Source organism: Solea senegalensis, unplaced genomic scaffold (genome assembly GCF_019176455.1).
Source record: "Solea senegalensis isolate Sse05_10M unplaced genomic scaffold, IFAPA_SoseM_1 scf7180000014168, whole genome shotgun sequence".
Taxonomy (NCBI): Eukaryota; Metazoa; Chordata; class Actinopteri; order Pleuronectiformes; family Soleidae; genus Solea; species Solea senegalensis.
In genome coordinates, this window is record NW_025320981.1 from 14,119 (window position 1) to 37,413 (window position 23,295).

Consider the following 23,295-nt stretch of genomic DNA (forward strand, 5'->3'; position numbering starts at 1 on the left):
TATGAATGTTGGGGACACACCCATCTCCTATCACAGATAGTGTTCATTTAAAAATACTTTTAAAAAATATTAAAAAGTAAATGAGTCTGGTCGTTGCTTGCATTGGATACGTGTTTGTATTGGCTTTAACTAAGATCTTAAGTGTGGAGAAACGACGCCAAGACAAAGTCATTCATTTCTTTTTCTACTTGTACTTTATTTTAGCAGTCTATGCTATGACATCAGCAGTTAGAAGGCCACGACCCTGCACTGCTCTCCACTCTCCACATTTGTTGACTGGACTTCCAGTCAAATGAACATACCTTCTCTCCAGTGGCTCCCTGTTGACCTGGAACTCCGTCGTTTCCTGCAGAACCCTGAAAATACAAACACAGACACATAAATCAGCGACAACCTCACAAGATGAACCGGTTTGGGATGAAGAAAAACGCGGCAGCCAAAAGCAGTTCATCAGCCATCATTCAGCTCAAAGTTGGTCAGCACAGTCAATGCGAAGGAATACTCGTCATTCAGCTTCCGTAAGTGATGAGATCATCCATGCAGGCACTGTTCACATGCTTTACAACATGCTAACACTTTCACATTCATTTTCATTTTAGGCTAACTTAAAGGTACAGTGGGTGTGTTTACTATCACCTAATAAATTGGTTCTCAACTCGGAATTAAAGTTTTGGGGATGGTGCTGACCTTACCAGGTAGGACAACTTTCATGACTGAAGTGAGATGGCCAGTCGAATCATATCAACAACTTTACATGGTGTCAACAACTTTACAAGCGAGGATGTTTCTGTTTGTTTTCTCATCACTTAACAGGAAAGTTGAACTGATTCAAAGTCGGCATATTCCTGAGAGCAATGTACAAGTATGTTGTTTGTTTCAGTAACAATCTAAAACCCAAGGCACACTGATTTTATAACTTTATGCAGAACTGACAAAAATATTGAGATGATCACATCTTACTATGGACAAAGTGCAGTGTGTGCTGCCAGCCCTCAAGGGGGGAGTAATGTTGCAGAAGTTGCACCTGGAAACATAGGGCTGCACTTCACCCTCTTGTGGCCAAAATTCATATTACAGAAACAAACCCAAAAAAAGTGTCTTAGCTCAATAACTGATGGACTTGTTTTGTGTCTCATTGTGTGTCTTTCTGTCTGTCTTCCTGCAGAAATTGTCCTAATGGGCAGGTTGTGTGAACACAAATGTTTGCAAAAGTCTCTCTGGACAATCTCCTAGAATTCTGCTGGCAGATTCCTGGTCAAACTTCCACATAATGTCCAAGTGAGTCCAGGTGAGTTCACAGTGGGAGAAGCTCCTGGTGATGCTCGAGGCAATGACCTAGAGAGTCCCCTGCTTGCTTCTGGACAATGTCCATTTTTGCAATGGTTTAAGAGCTGCTGTAGTTTTGTCTGAATAACATACAGTAGTACTTGATTCTAGGATAAGATTAACCACGGTTTCAATATTGTCTGAGCCTGTCAGTGTGCCTTAGTGACGAGCAGCAAAAATACAAGCATGTACAGTACACAAAAGAGAAAATTGGTGAAAAGACAGATTTGTTGCTTTACCATGTTGGATAAAAGAAGCATGAAGCATAAAGAGAGCTGAGGTCCTGGCCTTAGACAGTGGCCTCATTCAAACCTGGCATTAACCATATCCATTCTCATGTGGACAGATTTGGTGTGTCTATATGTGTACCCACAGTTGTCAGAGAGTGAGGGTTGGGAGAAGAATAAATCATAGCTCTGCTCACACTGATGTAACATGAAAGTAAGGTTTTTAACCATCAGAAAACATGTGGCAATCAGTGGTAATATTGCAGGAAATAAATCAATGTGTGGGTGCTGAGAAGTGTAAAATTAAGATAAGTTAGTCCTTTATTAGATTTAAAATATATTGTGAAACTACTGGTGGTCAAGGATGCAAGGTTGTGATGTGAGGATGCATTCAAGATTGACTATCTGCATGCGATCCAGTCACGTAAAATGGATGTTAATACCAGGTCTGGACAGGGTCAGATGAGTCCGGTCGTGAGATGTCATGTTACACTGAAGTGTATCTTGAACTGAAAGAAAATGAAACCAATAGAGTTCTGGGCAAGCAATACAGGAAGTTTTGACCCCAGTTGTTGAAAACAAGCCAGCAGTTAATACAACATGGTAAGAGATGACATACAGTCTTTAAGCTGAGCACTGTGGCAGTGAGCTTCATCATTCGTTCTGACAATATGAAAGCACAGATCGATGGTCTCACTGCTGCAGCCTCTGACTGTATCCCTGCCTTTCACCGTTTGCTGGTTTACAAAGAAACCAGCAGCGTATACCTCGCCTGAACCCCAGGCAGACCCGAAGACACGCCAAGACTCAGAGGCAATAGTGGATTCAGAGGTGAATCCAGAGCTGAAACCAGAGCCCAGGCCTGAGCCGAGGTCAGAGGACGACCCTGAGCTCAAACCTGACTCGCCGGTTCCAGAACCACTAAACCAATCCTCAATAATCTGAAACAGAGTGGAAGGGAGAGGCAAACGGGGAGGTGGCAGGAGGGGAGTCCAAGATGAAGAACGAGGAACGAGGAGGTGGTGGTGGGCAGAATAAAGATTGGTGAAGGTGTGAAGTTTGAAATTTGAGGTTTGGAATAATTAGAGTGGGGTGATATGTGGGTACAGAGGTAGAGGGAGAATAAAAGACAGACAAGTCATTGGTCACGGAACACACAAATACTGAAGAAACACAAACTAAAGGTCAATTTTGAGCAGAAATGGTCCAGAAAATGATTTAACACAAGATCTGAATCACAAACAACATATGATTAAGAGTGGACTTCAAAGCCCTCTCTGCTTCACCAGGAAGCAAGTTGTATAAATTCAATTTTATAATATTTTTGTCCAAGTGTTAAACCCTTTAAAAATGGGGAAGAAGGTGTTGGTGGCTGTTTCCCAAATTTTATATTCAGTTATTTCTGTGCAAATCACACTTTTATGCATTTGTATTTGAACAATTATGTCTCTTTATAGGGGTTTTAATTGGGCAATTACCGACCTCTAATATATCTATGGACTGTTGCACAGCTAAATATTGAAAATTAAAATAATCTCTCTGGACTAAATGTCTCACTAGGTCCAATATATTTAAAACACCTGTATGTATGTTCATGTGTTGTGACTTACCGGTATTCCAGGTTTCCCTTGGAGTCCATCTTTTCCTGGGACACCATGTGGACCAGTGTGACCAGGAAGGAGGCCGTGAGGTGTGTCAGGTGACAGGTTGGGTCCAGGGGGACCGGGTGGCCCGGGAGGACCTGGTGGACCAGGAGAACCCTGGAAAAGAGCAAGAATGTTTCATTTCAAATATGAGAGTTTGTCATTCACCTCGTTGGTCTTTGTCTTACCCTGATGAGTTCAGTGTCGCTGTCGAAGTCCTCAAAGCCAGAACCAAGAGCGTCTGCTCCGTACTAAAACACACATAATCAGGCAAACGTGGAGATTGTCCTTCATTTTGTTCAATTCAATCTGTGGAAAAAAATTATGAATGAACACTTTTACTCACAGGTACACTCCGGGATCTCGGAGGTCCAGGTGGTCCGGGGAGGCCTGGAGGGCCTGGGAAACCAAGTCCTGGTTCTCCCTGTAGAGGGGGACGGAAAGTGCATTTCACAAATTAAGATGTCACTTTAAACAAAGAAAGTTGTAATTCGTGTTGAGCTCAAAGCGAACATGACTTTGTATGTTCTTGTACTTATAATACAGCCACAGTCTGTCATACTTTCTCTCCTTTGGATCCAGCTTCTCCGTCCAAACCAGGAAATCCTTGAGATCCTCTCTGACCCTGAAGGTGAGAAAAAATATTTTGTTAAAATTGAATGATGATTAATTGAACAGAAGAAGAAAAGGAAGCTAAAATAACTCACTGCATCTCCTTTAACACCCTTGTCTCCCTGTGAAGAAGGAGAACGGACGGATGAAATTGGGTGACACAAAAACAAATGACACTTTCATTAAAGGATAGAAATACAAGTGCACACACACACTCACCTTCTCTCCATCTCTCCCTGGCAGTCCAGGGAATCCTGGGGTCCCCGGTGACCCTTGGGGCCCCCGTGGTCCAGGCTTAGACTGTCCAGGTAGAGGGGTCGGACCCGGTAGACCAGGTGGACCAGGTGGACCAGGTTGTCCAGGGTCTCCACGGTCTCCTTTCAACCCAGGCTTAAGGTGACCCTGGAAATTAAAAATAATTCTCTCATAAAAAAACACTCAAATGTTCAAATGTCCGGTGCGTATGAATTGATGACACCTAGTGGCGAGACTGCAGAATGCAACGTCCCTCCCTTTACCCAAGCACATCCGTGAACTACGATGGCCTTCTCATATCAGAAAGGTTGTCATTTTTATTTTATTGTGTAGTTAGCTTCAGCTTCAAAAAGCAAAGTGCAATTTCTTGCTAGTTTGTCCATTCTGGCCACTGTAGAAATATGGTCTGTAAAACAGCACTGTACGTAAAAGGTAACGAAAAGCCAAACACATTTCATTCTACTGCAAAATTCAACTTGTTTTAACATGTTTATGGGTAGCACCTTTCATTTCTGTCAATAAAACCCTCCTAAACTTTATACACTGGACCTTTAAAGCATGTTGTAATGTTTTTGACAGAACTCACGTCTCCTGATTTCTCTCCTGCCTCGTCCGTCTCACGTGGGTCTGAAAACAGGAAAAGTCAATTTTCACCAAACAAATTCTTATCATCATTACAGTGATTTTGTTGTGCTGCAAAATGTCAAATAAAAAGCTTGAGTCTTCCGATAATGCCTGCAAATTTAGATTTTGTGACAATATTAATGAAGAGTTAATTCAATAACTAAAATGTTGTGACACACAAGGAATAAATGTATAACTCGTTGACCTGTAATCAACATTTCCTCATTGGCCTCTGTTGGTGTCATGTGACCAGAATACTCATCAAGCTCCACCTCTGGAGCCTCAGTGGGCGGAGCTCTGACTGGAACACTGTCTTCCTGCAAAAAAAGGTTAAAAAAAAACATATTGTTGTTGTGTTTTTGTTTTTTTTCACTTTATACTTTTACTTGATCTTTCCTGAAGTTTTGTTTGAAATGAAGAAATCGTAAAGACAGATTGCATAAAATGTTGATTTAAATCAAAAGTTAACAGTACAAGTATGAATAAATAGATTCTTAAGTGTAAAAATATGTTGGTAAACAAATCGTCATGAAAAAATACACACATTAATGTTTTTCTATGGGATTTAATCGTAGATTGTAGAACAGATCCACTAAACTGGTGGATTATGAAAATTTAAAGAATAACTTAAATCAAGAGGATTCAGTCTATTAGCGGACAGATCTTTGTAATAATTTCACAAAAAAACACTTGCACTTGAGGCGCCAAACAAAAGAAATGACTTGGTTAAGGTGACAGTTCAGTTGTTTCTGTTGTTTTGTGAACCGCTTATATTCCCTGCACCAAATTCCATAAAGAAAATCATCGATTTTGCATCATGGCTTGCGTGAGTTATTGATCCACTCCAATAAAAAGTTCAAATGTGTTATTGTGTGACCTTACCTAACTGATAATGACACAAACTTTCCAAACAAGACTTTGATGAACCAGCAGCTCCTCTGTCACTGTGAGCTAAACAACTTGTTTTCTCTATGGAATTTGGTGCAGGAAGTGTTTACAGTTTTAAGGTTTAGGTTCAGGTCTAAAGTTCGTTCAGCAGAACTTAAATGCCTGGTAACAGTCACTCAATGTTTGAAGGACATTTTCTTTTGAAGCCAGTGTTTGATTATGGGATGTTTGGGGTCAGACTGACTTCCCGGTCGTGGGAGGATGAAAGATAAAGCCGGAAACCGGAAAGAAATACACACATATGGGCACGAAGGAGTTCAGTTTGAGGATCCTGATGATGGTGATAAGATGTGGGTGTGAAACGAACACAGCAGCAGATGGAATGAGCTCAAGTACACACACATACACTTGTGTATTAAAAGATGTGTGTATGAGTGCGACGTACTTGCTCTGTGTTAGGTTTTCTTTGCTGCATCTTCTTCATCATTTCCTCCTCCGTCTCTCTGTCGTCCACATTTTCATCTCCACTGCCGTATCCTGACGCCTTTACCAGAGAGAAACAGGTAAACAATGTTGTCAACCATCACACATCACAAATTAATGCTTTATGTCATTTTACTGTAATTACACCAAATTAATCTTAGCAGCTACACATGGGGGAAACCTCTGTCTTTCTTCTGGCCTGAAAAAACAGATGTAAAGTAGCAAATGTGGCCCAAATACCCAACATTATGAGGCCTTTTCTGTTTTCTGTTTTCTTTTTTTTGTTATGGTGTGATCTAAAATTAAAGCTAAAGAGATGATCATGTTGTAAATGGAGAATATGATACAGGCCATGTTTGTCAAAGATGTGAGGAGTTCAACAAAGGTTAAGCTTTCATGTGACACTGATATGTTTAACTTGTTGCTCACACAGAATCTAATAATCTGACCACTACGTGTGTGTGTGTGTGTGTGTCTCACATAAGGATCATCGTCTTCACACTGCTCCACGGCTGCCCTCGGGTCGTCTTTTATCACTAGCTGCTGAATGGAGCCCTGAAGACAAAGAGAGACAAAGAGGCAGTTTACATTCTCTGTAAAACTAACAAACAAACAAACAAACAAAACTGCTGAGGCTGTTAAAGCAATAGTTCATGTTTTGGGGATAAGTACATTTTATATCAAACAAGTACTTTTGATACTTAAGTACAGTAAATATCATGTACTTTAAGACTTGTACTTAAGTAATATTATAAAAAAAGTAACTTCAATTACAGCATATTAGATAAAATGCTCCCTTTAAAAAATAAACAAACAGCCTGTTTTAAGTTTTAGCAACATGCCAAATGTCTTTCCTCCATGACAATAATATACAGTAATACAATACTGTTACAATTTTAACAGAAATAAAAACTGACTTAATAAAATTGAAACAAACATGATTAATAAAATAAAAATTGTATCTGTGAAAATGAATTCTTAATTGGGTTCTCAATTATTTCACATAGATATTTAACACAGCTTGCTGATATGATAATTCAATAATGTCTTATATTTTATTATCAATATTAACAACTTCGGACTTCCATATGTCCAAAAGTGACTGACAGGAATGGAAAATAAGTCAAAACTCTGTAGTGTGTGAACTATGAACCAGCTAGTTCCCGCCTCCTCAGCACAAGCTGAACGATAAATGTAACACACCAAGAGAGGCGGGACTTAAGGCGGAACAGCCAATTACCAGCCGGTCACACTCAACACTAGTGTCATGTAGGCAACGACAGGAGAAGAGGGGGGAGAGGAGGCAGAAATGGAGCGACTGTAGTGAGGCCAAAACTGAGGACAAACTGCAGAAAAAGTGTGGGTTTTAAAACACCCACCTCCCGCACGGGTGCGACGCCCTGTGTGTGTGTGTAGGGACGCAGGGAGAGGAGAAATAGGTGCGAACTTGCACCTATTGAAATATATCGATATAAATTAAAATATCGAGATATCGCCAAGCCCTATACCAAAGTAACTTTCTGGTAATGTACCTTTATTCAAGTATCACTTTAAGGTACTTTGTACAAGACTTGAGACATTAATGTTCGCTCTCCATGAAGAAACATATGTCATGCAGATTTTTTTCTAACCTTTGACCTGTCCAGGGATTTACACTGACGACCCTCCAATTAAAAGCCCAATATGTCATGTGACAGGGGGCACCCAGATTTGAACTGAGGACCTCTTGATCTGCAGTCAAATGCTCTACCACTGAGCTATACCCCCATATAGAAAATTATTATATAACATGTACACGAGACACAAACGTGATATAGGAAATAGATATTATGGAAAGAACAATTTGTAAGGGTAATCAAAGGTAATGTGATGGACTTGATTTATATTCTATAAATAACATCTTATTAGTAGGCACTGCTGGGATTTGAACCCAGGATCTCCTGTTTACGAGACAGGCGCTTTGACCAACTAAGCCACAGCGCCTCCTGTAGGCACCAGCCATATATATAATTCTGGCACTCGAATAGCTGCAACACTTGTTCTATTCTATTCTATTCTATTCTATTCTCCCAATCAGAAAAGTGACTCACATGTGACACACTTGGCAGTAAAAAAAAAGGCCCTGCTTTGACTAAAACTAAGACTTATCCTCACATTTCTACATTGTTGACATCTCTGACTTCTTCATCCTCTCCTCCCTTCTTCGTATCATCCCTCTCTGATCTTCATAGTTCGGTCAAAGGCAGCTTTTTATCAGAGCCAGTGCAGAATGTGGACTCGAGACGGGCACTTAGACTCTGTTTAGACAGATCCAGATGTTGCTTAAAAAAGGGTCTTTTTCCTCTGATGTGGACACACATGCTCCTACACTCACCACAAACTTGTCCAGCCCGGTGCTTCCAGCGTTGGCAACAAAGACGCCCGAGTTGTGAGAAAACGTGAGTCCTTCCTGCCGTCGGCGGAACGTCGTCCTCTCTGCTTCTCCACAGTCCATGTAGAGACGAACCTCATCACGCTCCACCACCACCTGACACACACACACAAACACACACCTTAAAAACAAAACTTGGAAAATGTTCTATAGAAAGACTAAGTGCCATATTAAAGGGAAATGACAACACCTAAATGGAATATTAGATTATTTGATGAGTTGTTGTTTTATCTATCTATTTCTTGTGTATTCCTATCACATGACTTTGTATCAAATGTGCCGCCACTCACCGTGAAGCGTGTCCACTGCTCAGTCATGTCCGGCACAGTGAAGGTGGCAGCTTTGTGACTGTGCGACATCTGTTCTCTGTCAGTGTAGTAAAGTAAGATGCTCTGCAGGCCGTCACGCACCGGAGTCAGAGCCAATCCCAGCTCCACCACCTTCTGCTGGGCATCGGTGATGGCAAACAACATCCCACCTCTTTGGCTCGCCGGTCGCACCTACAGTAAACAAGTAAATAAATAAGCACGTACGTAAGTGAGTATGTCAGTAAGTAAGTAAAAGAGTAGGTAAATAAGTAAATAAAAGTAGTACTAGTAAATTAGTAAATAAGTAAGTTAGTATTTGAATAAGAAAGTAAGTAAATAATTAAGTTAGTAAGTGAGTAAATAGGTAAGTAAGTTAAAAAGTGAATAAGTAAGTAAAGTAATAAGTAAGTTAGTTAGCAAGTGAATAAGTAAGTAAATAATTAAGTTAGTAAGTAAATAAGGAAGTAAGTTAGTAAGTGAATAAGTGAGTGAGTGAATAAGTAAGTGAGTGAATAAGTAAGAAGCTAAATATGAGAGTAAAGTTTCCAGCAACACAGAAGCATAAAAAAGAAAGATTTATATACCACAGTAACATTTACATCTGCACATACATCTTGAACTAACCATAAAACATTTAACATCAACTTTTGATGTTAAATGATTAAGAAATAAATAAAAAGAGTTTCCCCCACAAACACAGAAAGGTAGAAACCAAAAGCAATTTAAATAAGAAGCCTAATTATACTCTACATTATTATAAATATGAGTTTCTACAACCTTTTAATTTAACAAAATGATGTATACAGTTTTCTAAGTTGACACTTGGAGAAATCTAGGAAATAACTGAGATGTTTTATCACTAGAATTCCACAAGGTGGCTCCACACACCTGCATAAATATTTACCCTGAACTGAACTCCTGTAATACAAATAAAAACTGTATTTTCAAAACCATCACTGACCCATCACTGGGGCGGGAACTCAAAAGGTTACAGAGCCAAAATCTTAAGTGTTTGTTACCGTGACGATGATGGCAAAGTCCTTATAGAAGGACCCCGGTACAAAGGTCTTGGTGAGTCGACCGATGTTGGCTTCAGGCCCAAAGTTGTAGGCAGGAAAACCCTCATAGCCAGAGGTGAAGGAGACTGACGGAGGCAGCGGTATGCCGATTAACTCTGTCAGGTCCAGGTGAGCCCGGGAGCCTCGCTCTGAGAGAGACACAGAAACACAGAGACAAGGAGACAAAAAAAACACATGTCAGATGAGTGTGTAAGTGTAAGTGAAATCAGCTCAGTTTCAGTTCAGTGTGGAGAGTGTTCCATGCACAGGGAGCAGCAAAACTGAACGCTCTTTTTCCCTATTTCTTACAGAATGAATAGAAGAGTGGCTTTTAGTTCTTTAAAGAAGAGGAACTAATCCAAGACGAGCATTATACATTAATAACAGCGCCTTCATATTTAACATAAAGTTAAATCACAGTGATGAGTGAGTCACTATTGTCTGTTTTCTCTCTTAATTCATTTCAAGCTGCAGAAAAGTGAACTTTTACAGCACCCTTTTTGGTTGCTAGGTAACACATTCTATTGTCACGCAAAGTTTGCAATAAAGGCACACACACACACACACCTGTGAGAGAGAAGGTGGACGTTTGAAAGGGGGAGGGGTTACATTTACACATTTATTGTTGCAAACACAGGTGGCGTAGCAAGCACTTAACACACACACACACTGTAACACAGCAGGCGTGCAGGCATTCGAGCTCTGTAATAAAGACAACGGACGACCACTGCTCTGAAAACAGTCACAAACGTTGGCTCTTCAAACTTTTCCCTCCACTCCCGTGAGACATAGTTAATCCTGCTGCTGGGATCAGGTCTGAATCTGGGTCTGAGTCTGAGACTGAGACTGAGACTGACTTGGCAGCAGAGAAGCTGGTTGGTGATTAAAAGTCATATTTTTTTGGAAAGGAGCCATTTCAGGATGCAGGGGGACGAGGCCAGGAAAAGTTCCCAGGGTCCAGAAAATAAGCTGTTCACACCTGGTGTTAGTGTCACACCCAGCTCATGTGATCCAGACTGTGAAACTGAAGTGAAGTAGAATTAAAGCAACATTTAAACATTGCAGATAAGTGTAGTAGTTATTACACTCTTCATGCTTCAGGACTCAAGAACATGTATAGTACGGAGGTAATTCACAAAGGTTGGTTATACAAAATGTGTATTTTCCTGTTTTGGTGGCGGAACGTTTGTTCAGTGTGCCAGTCTTCTGGTTTCCCTCTCCGCTCCTGAGTCTATAATCCTCCTCATGCAGGCCACGTGGAGGCTCAGTTTTCTCACGGAGCCTCATAAAACCAATATTTTAATGACCCCTGACTGCCTTCGACGTACACGACCCTTTAAATCCACCTTGACCCTGGAGGATTGAGCAAAGCACACTCAGGTACAGCTGTGTCACATCTCTGTCCTCGATCATGAGACCTAAATTCAACTTTCTAACTTGACGTTAAAGGCTCACACACTGAAGACGCCTGCTGCTTCTAAAGTCCTGAGGAAAGCTCTGTTCGAGGTCGTCGAGCCAATCAGAACTCCCACGTCTGACCTTAGACAACAAAGACTGGATCATTGCAGAGAGGAAACAGGTCCTCTCTGGGACATCTTGACCTTTAAAGATTATTGTACAGGTTTGACTATTTGTACCTCTTAACATAAAATATTAAGATCAATTACCGCAACTGAACCACTCAACAACATAAACACCATGAACACAAGAACGACTCTGTTCCCCTGAAGTCACTGTGATTATGGTCAAATCTACATCTGCTTAAGTCTTGTCCATCTTAAGACTGTGCTCACCACGTTCATCACGCCATTTTTGACTGGAGATTGGAGAGTTTGCACCAAATTCCATAGAGAATATCAGATTTTACACCATGGCACACCGGCGCTGTAGGTCCATGGCTGCCTCCATGAGTGAGTTGAAATGTGTTGTTTTGTGACTTTGATGTTTGAAATCCTTCATTTGTATTGAAATAAGTCACTGTTATTTACCAAACCAGGCAGCAGTGAACCAGCAGCTCCTGTGTCACCTCTAGCCAAAGAACACTGGTTTTCTCAATGGAGTTTGGTGCAGGCGAGAGCTAGCGGTTTACAAACTCCAGTTTAGAGTCACAAAAGAGTCTCAAAGTTCTCCCCATTTGTGAGAAATATGTAAATGCTGTGTTTACAGCTCATTTCTGCTGCCCCCAAGTGGCCAGAATATGAGCTCAAAAAGTACTTGTGAAGCAAATGAAACTCCAGGTATGAAAGTAAAATATCTCAAAGATCTCAATATGTTAAGATGGGCGATAGCACATTGACTTGCTTGGACATAGTTTGTGGGGTCCCACAAGGGTCAGTGCTGGGTCCAAAACTGTTTATACAATACATAAATGACATATGCAAGGTATCCAATATTTTGAAACTAATTCCAATCGCAGCTGACACTAATATTTTCTGTTCTGGGGATGACTTAAACCAATTAGAGGAAACAGTCAATAATGAAATGGCCAAGCTGCATGTGTGCTTTAATATAAACAAACTATCTCTAAATTTAGAGAAAACTAAATATATGCTGTATAAGAAAAAATGCCGTAAGACTAATATCAACAGACAAGTTAATGGAGTGGACATTGAAAGGGTTAGTGAGTACAAAGTGCTGGGAGTGATTATTGATGACATGTTAAGTTGGAAGCCACACACCAGACATTTAAAGGGTAAGCTGGCCAGGAGTGTGTCCATACTATTAAATCAGAAGGCTCTATACTTGTTGTACTGCATACTAATCTCCCCACACCTGCAATACTGTACAGAGGTCTGGGGACACACTTACACACCTACACTATGACAGTTACAGAGAACATACAAATCAATTATTTATCAAATCAAAAATACTCAAATTCTGTGACTTAATAAAATACCGCACAGTACAGATGATTTACAGGGCTGCCAACAAAAACCTCTCTCACAATCTACAGATATTATTCCTGAACAGAGGGGAGGGACACAATCTAAGAGGGAACGTAAGGTTCAGGCAGAGAAGGGTAAGAACTACATTAAAATCCTTTACCGTATCGGTCACAGGGGGTCAGACAGTGGAATAATCTGGATGAGGAGATGAAAAAATCAGCAAAACTCAGTGTATTTAAAAAGAAGTATGTAGATATGACCATTAATCAATACAGTATGACCCAGGAGGAAAGTATGACAAAGGTCAGGGACAGAAATCTGTAGACACCGTGTGGAAACGGCAGTGGAAGCAAATGTAACCAAACAAAAACAAGAAGCGAATGTACCCAAAACAACAGCTGACACTGATACAAATGTCAACACATGAGAAGTATTTAGCTGCCCCTGTGAATCGAGTCACTACGGAGAATCAATTGATCCAAGATGGAACTGCTAAGCTGGTCACTGAATGCGATTGACAGAGTGTTCTCAACAAGAAGTGCAGGTTCTGGTGAACCTAGTTGCCCAGATGGGACCTTCATAAGTCGAGACTGTCACTCGCGACGGAATATCATGGTCACATGTACAAACACACATGGAGTCTGATTCGACTGTCTAGAGCTAGACATGTTTTTCTGTGTCAAATGTCATAAGAAAAGAATAATTATGTAATGTAAGATGAATTGTGTGAACTACACTGATGTGTGATGAGTGATCTAAATGTCATGACCGAAATAAACATATAAATAAATAAATAAATCTGACACCTGTAACACTCACCACTTTTCCAGTGTTTCAGTGGTTTGTGCTGTGACCTGATTCTGTCATTACCACCTGTTTTCTCTTCTAGAGCCATAATCTCAGGCTCTGCTGTGCCAATTCCCGGGATTAAAACTCCGGGTCTGTGAGTCGTGGTCAGAACAGACCCTGCTGCCTGAGTTCCACCCTCCACAGTTTCCTCCGTCACCCTGTCCATCTCTTCTCCTCCCAGAAGCTCTGTTGTCCACGGGCTGTGAGAAGGACCCGAGGATGTGATGGATGGAGAGGCAGATGGAAGAGGAGGAGGATGATGATGAGAGGAGCTGGAGTTGGATTTAGGACGCGCCCAGAAGAATTTCCACCACTGGGCTTGAGCAGGTGAAGAGAGGAGGACGAGAAGAGCGAAAGAGACACGCAGAGCTCCCATCGTCCTCTTACTGCGTCTCAAAAGTTGTGTCCAAATGTCTCTCACACAGATGCAAACAGACGGGTGTGAGTGACGTCACCAGAGCAAGAAAATGTGAAAAATATCAGAGGTCATAAGATCCAGGAGCAGACGTCGCAGGCTCTTCTCTCGTTTTAAGTCTATTTCTAACTCCCTGACATCTCTCTGTCTTTTTCCTCCCCCTCTTCTCTCCCTGTGTAATTACTGACTCCCCCTCCTCTGTCACTCCACCACATTCAGTCAGACTTGATTTTCTCTCCTCACTTCACTCAGACAGAGAGATTAGAGAGTTAGTTAGTTCACTCCTCCTCCTCTTTCCCTCTCTCTCTCCTCCCATTTCTGTGGGTTCTGGATTAAATGTATAGTCCCAGAAACTGATTCAGGTCTCAGACTCTTCTGTATGTTAAAATACCTGTGCCTGTTGCACAGAGTGGACTATAATCAATGAAACCAAGTGTTTTTGTAGCAAAAAATAAAGCTAAAGGAGCCACAAATCGCATTTTTTGCTGGATTATATACTGCAAATATCTGTTAGGATAATTGCAAAACCCATTATTTCTTTATAGAAAAATATCCTATCATATGAAACGTACCAATCAAAGACATAGCGTTGCTTTTACCATAGACGTGATGTATATTTGCCTGATATGATGATTTAATCTGGAGAAAAAACAGCTGAACACGAATCAGTTTCTGGCCAAGAAATCTTTCCTTTCCCACCATAAGTAATAAAACCGTACAAAGCATTAGGTATTAAACTATTTTGATAATCGATTAATTGGTTTGAGGGTTTTAAAACAAGTTTCTCTGACTTTTCAGCTTAAATGTTATTATTTTCTGGTTTTCTTTGCTACGTTGAATAAAGAAATCATTAAAACGGTATCATTTTAGTTTTTTGGACATTTTATGGACCTAAAAAGTACTTGATTAATTGAGGAAAAGAATCAACAGATTCGTTGATTATGAGCCCGACAAAGCCTTCCCTTTGTTTCATGGCCAAATCATCAAAAAAAGTAACTTTAATTTTATTATCTAAAGATTTGAGTGGACCCATTTCTTCCTGCAGCAGCTCAGTGATTGGGCAGAGAGAAAGAGTGAGGCCCCGCGTCTGTGATGACAAAGGCTGATCTGTTCTGTCGTATTGTGCTTCTCTCTAAATGTTTAAATGAGGTCCACGATGAACTCTGGAGTCCTGCTGAGGATGGAGCTCTGAGTGGAGGGTGCATGCTGCTGTTTGTTGTTTCAGGCTGAAACGTGGAGTCACAACATCAATTTGCTCTGTATGTTTCCAGTTTGGCAGGAAATCACTCAGCAACCAAAGCTCTGGATCCTGATCTTGGACAATTTTTGTCCAAACAAGTGACAAGTTTGTCCTCTTTTTAACAGTGTCCTGTGCACAGTTTTTGACAGATCAATCTGAATTTTCCATGATGTGTAGATGATCACTCAAGTAAATTCCCATTGAAGTTTGGTAATAATTTACCCACTGATGACGACACAAAAAATAACATAACATTTCCAAGACATTCCTCTTTTCTCATTGGAAAAACAAAGTAAATAAATCATATCTCTCTCAAAACTCATCAGATTTGAATGGAATTGTTTGTGTGTGTGCAGAATCAGACTACCATCACACTAAATTTAATCCAGATCTAAATCTATAATTTGGATTATGGTGATTTAAATGTAACATGGTTGAGTCTCATTTTACAAGTTATGAGCAGGTAAAGTCCTATACAGATCCAGAAAGTTCTTCTGGAGTGGATCAGCATGTAAAAAATCTCAGCTGCTGGTTTGCCACTTGAGCTTCGCAGAGGGTTATTCTGGCATCTAGGAATAGAAATGTCAGTCAGCATATTCTTAATCTGTATCAGGATTATGAAGAGGAAGTTTTTCCCAGGCCCCCAAAAAAGTTTAAGAATGCCTGGAATCTGGTGCAAAGGAGCAGGAAACCCAACTGACATGAATTACAAGGATTATCCACTTTATTAGGTACACCTGTTTACCTGAATGTCACATATTATTTATAAACACTAAGTGTGTCCTGATGCTGTGGTTGGAGCAAGCTGTGGGAGTAAAATAAAAAGGGGGGGGAGGTATCTAATGGAGCAGATGATAGGTTTAAGGTTTAAGGAGAGCCCCTCCAGGGAAGAGGCTTGATTAGTCCTGGATTAGCCAAAGATGAGGGAGTGTGGAATGGGAGAGGGTGAGGAGGATGTTCAGGGAGATCAGCATGAGCGCAGAAAAACTGATCCACGAGGAAACGATCCAAAATTCTAAATTTTAGCCCTAAACTTAACCTGTTGCTCAGAAATGAGGTTCTGCCTCATTGGGACCAGGTTTTGGTGTCCATGAGGACTACTGGTCTTGACAAGGTCAGTGTTTATTCCGGAAAGATCTGATTTATCACATTAATGGTCATCACCAAGTGCACATATACATATATAAATGAAATAAAAGGATGTGAGGAATCACTGAGAGGAGAGGAGAGAGGAGACACTTTCATGAGAAAAGCTGTGAGTACTTTCAAAACCTCCCCCTTTGTTTTTTTCCTTTATGAGGTGACCCCATTTAGGGCCTCCGGATTCCAGAAAGAATAACCCCTTCACCCTTCACCTCGCTCTCTCTCTCACACACACACTCACTTCCCGCTCTGCCAAGCAAACCTCCCCATCAATAAACTTGGTACTAATTGGTTCACTGTCACAGCCAGTCACATGGGGATCCTATGAATTTGTTCACGGACATTTTCAGTCTGAAGACATCAGAATGTTTGATTTCAAGAGAATCATGTTTAAAACGTTTAGAACACATCATGTGTCATTTTATGGTCGTGTTTATTTCCCTCAACTATTGATGGGAAAAAAAGACCTACAAGCAGAAACAACCCCAACTTTTTGACCTTGTACTCATGACAATATCTGAGCTCTTATTGATGTAGTGTTGGCTACCATCTAGTGGCCATAAACAGTAATGCATGTAAAAAGCAGGACCATGATGTGCACTATCAAATCAGTTAAATACAGTTAAAAAAATCATAAAAAATGCAAGTAAAAGAAGATTTACCATCCTTATCGAATGCCTAATGTTAGCATAAACCTAGTTCTAACCCTAAAACCAGGCTTTTAACCCTGAGAAAGTACAAGTACACACACAAATACACTTGTTTTTGCATCTAAGTGACAACACATCATAGATGTAACACATTTGCCAGCCCCTTACCCTTACTATCACAACTGTGGCTAACCCTAACCCTAAAACCAGGTTTCTATCCCTATAATAAAGCCCATTAAAGTTGTGGGACCCAGACAAAATGTCCCCACTCTACGTTTATTTTTTTTGGACCTCACAAAGATATAATACATGCACACACACACACACACACACGTTTGTGCAGCATTCTTAGTGAGAATATGTTTATCACCTGAACCTTAACCATCACAACTAAAGGCGTAACCCTAACCCTTAACCTAAACCCAAATCAAATGCTAAACCTAAAACCCAAATCTTAAATGTCCTCACAAAAACTGAATGGATTAAAAAACTAACCATAACCATAACCAGTAAGTAAAGTTCTGCCTCTTTAGGACCAGGTCTTGGTCTCCATGATCCTGACGAGGTTAGTATGTGTCAGAAAAGGTCCTTTAGAGGTTACAAATACAAACACACACGCACACGCCAAGCAGTCAATGAAGCCAGTGTTGTTATCATGCCCCTCCCCCTCCCTCCCGCCTACCTCCTCCCTCACTCCTCCTACAACGTGTTTTCATTTCATATTTCAAGGCCACGTTCAGGAAACGTCAGACTCCCTTTATAAACTCTGGCCAAAGAAAAACTGTTCATCCACTGAGACTCTGAGACTCAGAGGCTTTGTGATGTAGTGCAGTGAGTCCATAACTCATGTAGACAGAGTTAAACAGAGTTAAACATGGCTCATAAATTTGTTTAAAGGCAGAACAAAGTTTCAGCCAAGTGCTGCAAATAATAAAATATGAACGGCACAAATTCTGCACAAACTGCTGATTCACCATAAAATGGTTATTATTTATGAAAAAAAGTGGACTTTTTTTGTCAGAGTGTAAATCTGATGCTACACAAAAACCAATAATGTATCAAATTCAATATTTTGGCTAATCTTTGACATATCCAAGACTGATTTAAGAAAAAGATATGTTTGGTAGTTGTGCGCATGACTGAAGCTGAGATTTATGCAGGAAAAAAAACAAAAATAATGAATCTGTAATGTTTTTATACCAATTTTATGGAAGTGGTGGACATTTTTGTCCTTAATGACTTAAGAGGGACGTAAACTGAAGACTAAGGGTTAATTTGTCGCAACTAAAAATGATTTCCCCATTCAAAATAAATGAATGGGGAAATTCATTTATTTTGACCACAGTTGGACATATTAATGGGCAGCAATATCATTTATTTTAAATGATTTGTTAATTAATTTTTTCATTCATGTTCACTGGGCTCTTTCTTTCTCTATTTTACTTTTGTTTCATATTTCATATACATTCATTCATTCATTCATTCATGTACTGTAGGTTGATATTCAACAGTATTGATGGTGAAAATCAGAGGAAACACCATTTTTTGCCCCTTAAAGTGAATGAAAAGTGATTTTCCACCTTGTGTTTCCCGAATTTATCAATAAGTCTTTAACAGAACAGTGATTTTGTGTCATTTTCTTTGCATGAACAGCTTGTAATTCACATTCACGTCACTGGGGGGCAGCAAACACACTGAGCGTGGTGACTGAGCCGGACATGGATCTGTCCCTTTGATCACATCTCTTTTGTGTCTGTGGACGGCAGGTGGGGGACAAGGAATGCTGGGAATGTTAGGGCTGGTGTCGGACGTTCACACGCACAACAACACACACACACACACCTATGAAAACGACACGTGCACTCTATGAACCTGTGGCTCAACCTCCAACCTCAGTGGAGACAAAGGAAGAAGCTGCAGGTGGAAAAATGTGAGCGTGAAGGAGTCTCAAAAGGTCTCTGGATTCAAAATTAAAGATAAATTAGATCATTTGAAGTTTTGCTTTTGGTTTTAGTGCAAATTATAGCAATTGCATGACTGACGTTCTTTCACAGAACATACTGCACACACCATATCACCATATAAAAGAAATAAAAAAAGGAATAGCCTGAGCCTCAATACCTACAAAAGCTATATTTTCAGAATATTTGATCCAAAAAAGGGTTACTTAGACTTTGTATAATAAACAGAAACGGCCAAAAATACAAGGCTAGCAAGTCCATTATGTACACATGACGTGGTGATGCTGTAAACAGTAGACACAGTGTTATATGTAGAAACAGCAGCGGTCAAGCTCCTGCGACTGTTTAATGCCCATTCTTTGCCTTTGGGAAAAGAGGGGGTGGCTGAGAACGTTAGAGGAAAAGAGCTTCTAAATTAGAGGAGAAAAAAAAAAGTATATGTGAGATTGTCAGATTGGAGAGTTTGGGCCCTGGGGTGGGATTAACCCCAAACTCCTGACCTGCAGACCTGCAGACACACCTCAACACAGATGTAAAAGGAGTGAAACACTAGTGCATAGTGCCTGATTTCTCTCCAAACAGTTTGTCGTCTTATCTTAAAAATGAAGAATGTGTGTAAAACCATCGTGGGAGTTCCTGAGCCAATAACAAAAACACGAAGGAATAATCTCATAGATTGAAACATGCTGACTGACAAATCATGTGTGTGTGTGCACATTTAAATGATACTTTGTTTTAATCTACATTATTATTTAAGGAAATGGCAGCTTATTACTTATTTATGCGAGTTTATACAGAAATGATGTGCTGTTAAACAAATGTTTATAAAAGAAAAGCTATTTTTTAATATAATTTGTTATTAAACTATTGTATTTTATCAGGTGGGAGAAATATAATATGACTCGTGAACCCATGCCTTCCTGCAATGCCTTCACTGCAAGCTCCGCACTGCGAGCTCCACACTGTGTTTCAGATGAACGGCGGCTTTGTCGGCCGCCGTGAGGAGGTCAGAGGTGGACAGCTGTGGAAGGACACTTTCCATTACATCAAGTCCAAACCCACGTCCCTGCCATTCTCTCACCCTCACTTCCCCCTCAAGTACAAATCAGAGTCCCCCTGCTTGGATTTCATTTCTTATCTTATCTTATCATATCAGAATGAGGTTTATTGCCAGGAATTTGTTTTGGTGGTTGGTGCAAAACAAGAAGAAAAAAATTTAAGCAAAAAAATAAAAACAAGATACAAAAATAAGGAAAATATGAATTTAAGCATAAACAAAGATCTGCGCAGTATGTAAGTTGTGCAATACTGTATGTCAGAGCAGAAAACAAGACACAAGAACCAGAACTAATAACCAGAACAGAGAGGAACAACAAAAAAGCCAGACCAAAAAGGATCCACAATAATAATATAATTTTTTTTCTAATAGCTTTGTTTCTGTCTCTAGAAACTGCCTCAATTATTATAATCACTATCCAGAAGGATTTCAGTCAATATGAAAAAGCTACAGTGTTTCTGCACCTGAACACATCTCCACTGACACACACTGCACAGTAAAAGTGTCTCCACAGAAACAGCTGAGGAAGAAATGCCACAGCGCTGGTCAGCATTTCTTCTGCAGTTCTGAACAATAGTGAATTTTGTGGTGAATTTTCAGTGGGTTGATGTCAATAGACGGTTCTCTGCCAAAGGGACCATGCAGGGAAACATGAGATAATATTTTCCTGTCCACATTTCTCTGAAGGTTGTCTTTCATTCCACTCGCTTCCAAATGACAACATCTCAGACCTGAAGGACTTCACTGTCTTCACTCTCTGTCCATGAATGTGTGTGTGTGCGTGTGTGTGTGTCTCACAGCAGTGGCGCTCACAGCGGGATTCACGACTCCTCACACCACGACAGTGACGGTGACACGGTCAACCGTCCCCCGTCACTGTGCCTCTCTTGTCCTTCATTAACATTCGTATTAAAGGAGGAGATGAGAAGCCCCGAGGGGTTGTTTGCTCTGAGGACAACACTCGCAGCTGAGCAAACACACACACACACAGTGTCATATACATGCATGAGCAGGATGTAAGCAGATGTAAATAGCAAGCTTGTATCTATGATACCAGATGTTTGTACGAATGTCGCGCTTCTACCAGAGTGTTTGATTAATCCAGATGAAGAAGAAAGTCACATTATATCTACACGATTATTGATTTCTAGAAGAAGTGCCTTAAAGGAAAAGAAGAAGTAAGGAAGAGAAGGAAATGAGGAAATGAAGAAATGAGAAAGAGAAGAAGTCAGGAAAGGAAGAGGTAAGGAAGAAAAGGAAGTGAGGACACAAAGTAAGGCAGAGGAGGAAGAGAAGAAAAGAAGAGGTAAGATTGAGAAGGAAGAGAGGAAAAAGTAAGGAAGAGGAGGAAGTGAGGAAAAGAAGAGGTAAGATAAAGAGGGAAGTGAGGAAACAAAGTAAGGAAGAGAAAGGAGTGAGGAAAAGAAGTAAGGAAGTGGGGAAAAGAAGAAGGAAGGAAGAGAAGGAAGTGAGGAAATAAAGTAAGATCGAGAAGGAAGTGAGGGAAAGAAGACTTAAGGAAGACAAGGAAGTGAGGAAAAGAAGAAAGGACAGGAAGGGAGGAAACAATAACCCTAACCCTTTTCAACTCACTCATGTTTCAGAGATAAGATAAGATAAGCTAAGATAAAATAGAATAAGATTAAATAAGATAAGATTAGTCAAGATAAGAAAAAAAACTAACATATGTGAGGACATTTACAATGTCACAGCAAAGACAGTTAAGGTAAAAGTAATAAATAATAAACATCGATAAATGTACAATTTTGTTATTTTCATTATAAAACGGTGTCACATAAACATCATAATCCAACAGAATATTTCCAAATACTTCAGTCTATGTCCATTATTATTCTAATTATAATAATAATTATTAATGTTATTATTGTTCGTGAGCACTGAGGCTTGGTCTTTTCTGTCCTGACAACCAAAAACAGAGACTTAAGCGCTGGATCTCAGCAGCAGCAGATTAACGTCACCTCAGGCTACGACAGCGGAGGAGAAGTGGAGGAGAAGAATTAAATGTGCTAATCCACAGGTAAACAATGACGGGTCAGCGGGGAACAGGATGTGGAAACAGGAGCTAATGTGTAAATGGATTCTCAGGAAATTGTCACAATCAGAATGAAAATGTTATAACTCGTTCTCGACGAGTAAAGTGTTTTCCAGTTGATTCCAGATTATTCCACATGGAGGACCAAGGCAGGTCAAAGTTCACCACAGGATAAATATGTTTGGTTGGAGTTTGGAGTAATTGAGTGTTTTTAAACAGGTTTGTGTTTAAAAAGTGTTGGAGAGTGAGTGCCGTGTTTGTGCAGAAAACTCAGCAGAGGCTCCACAATTTCAGCGACCACAGACGCAAATATGCAGAGACTCACACAGAAACACAGTGTGTTTATAAAAAAGGAACTTTTCCCTTAACAATCTTGTTTTCTTCTTTTTCTCTTCTGTTCTTAAAAGGCATTGCACCATTTAAAAAAATGCCTTTGTGAAACCCACACATGAAACCCCAGAAAATGACTCTAAACATGCAGCCTGTGGGGCCAAATGAGGCCCTTCAATCAATCCCACGTGGCCCGCCACTTAAATGTCTGTTTGAATGTATTTATGTATTTTTAATTTCGCATCATAAATGTTTGAAATTATGTGAGATTGAATTAATTTTAAGGTATTTTTTTTCACTTTACTGCACCCCCTAATGACCAGACTACACTGGACAGAGTTTGAAAGCCCTGTAGTATACATGCCAGGCCTGTATGTGGCGCTGTATTGCTACCACAACAACAATACATAATATAAAAATTAATGGAGAAGAAGAAGTGGATTATGCATATAAGATGTGAGAGGAAGAGGTGGGACTATGATGTCATCTTTTCCCCAAATGGTTACACACAAAAACAAGGGTAGTGGGAGTTTTGTGTTTTTTTAGGGCCCCTATAACATAAGTTCTATGTGAATGAAACGTCAATAAGATACAAAACTCATCATTCAAAGCTGTATTTGCTTTCAGATCATAAATGTAAACACACATTTTAAAGCTTTGGCGTGGACGTCCACAGCCCTCCAAACCTCTTCATTATTAATTAAGATTAATGTCGAATTGAGACAGGAAGGAAAGTGGTTAAAGCAATTAGTTTGACCTGGAACACACAAACCCTGTGTTTCCCTGCTCCTCTTCACGAGTCACCACGTCATCTCATTAACTTTCTAAACACAATTTGATCTCTGCTCAGAGTTTAA

The 23,295-nt window shown here is 40.1% G+C and overlaps 1 protein-coding gene and 2 non-coding genes across 5 annotated transcripts in view; all 3 read right to left on the bottom strand.

Moving 5' to 3' along the window:
* The window catches only part of col15a1b (collagen, type XV, alpha 1b), a 42,890-nt gene that overhangs the window by 12,833 nt on the left and 6,762 nt on the right, over positions 1 to 23,295 (bottom strand). Inside the window, exons 1-15 of one of the 3 annotated variants that reach the window (XM_044016112.1) lie at positions 13,560 to 14,264; positions 9,817 to 10,004; positions 8,780 to 8,989; positions 8,433 to 8,585; positions 6,539 to 6,613; positions 6,021 to 6,119; positions 4,893 to 5,004; positions 4,650 to 4,690; positions 4,028 to 4,210; positions 3,904 to 3,930; positions 3,759 to 3,821; positions 3,543 to 3,620; positions 3,385 to 3,447; positions 3,164 to 3,313; positions 303 to 356 (exon numbers count right to left, since the gene is read on the bottom strand). In XM_044016112.1, coding sequence (XP_043872047.1) covers positions 303 to 356; positions 3,164 to 3,313; positions 3,385 to 3,447; positions 3,543 to 3,620; positions 3,759 to 3,821; positions 3,904 to 3,930; positions 4,028 to 4,210; positions 4,650 to 4,690; positions 4,893 to 5,004; positions 6,021 to 6,119; positions 6,539 to 6,613; positions 8,433 to 8,585; positions 8,780 to 8,989; positions 9,817 to 10,004; positions 13,560 to 13,965 — 1,902 coding nt within the window. In that variant the 5' untranslated portion in view covers positions 13,966 to 14,264. Of the gene's footprint in view, positions 1 to 302; positions 357 to 3,163; positions 3,314 to 3,384; positions 3,448 to 3,542; positions 3,621 to 3,758; positions 3,822 to 3,903; positions 3,931 to 4,027; positions 4,211 to 4,649; positions 4,691 to 4,892; positions 5,005 to 6,020; positions 6,120 to 6,538; positions 6,614 to 8,432; positions 8,586 to 8,779; positions 8,990 to 9,816; positions 10,005 to 13,559; positions 14,265 to 23,295 lie in introns of those variants that run through there. The other 2 variants (XM_044016113.1, XM_044016114.1) reach the window with 2 other exon arrangements.
* trnac-gca lies at positions 7,754 to 7,825 on the bottom strand. Its single transcript has one exon. It is a non-coding gene; the product is annotated as a tRNA-Cys (tRNA).
* Positions 7,968 to 8,041, bottom strand: trnat-cgu. Its single transcript has one exon. It is a non-coding gene; the product is annotated as a tRNA-Thr (tRNA).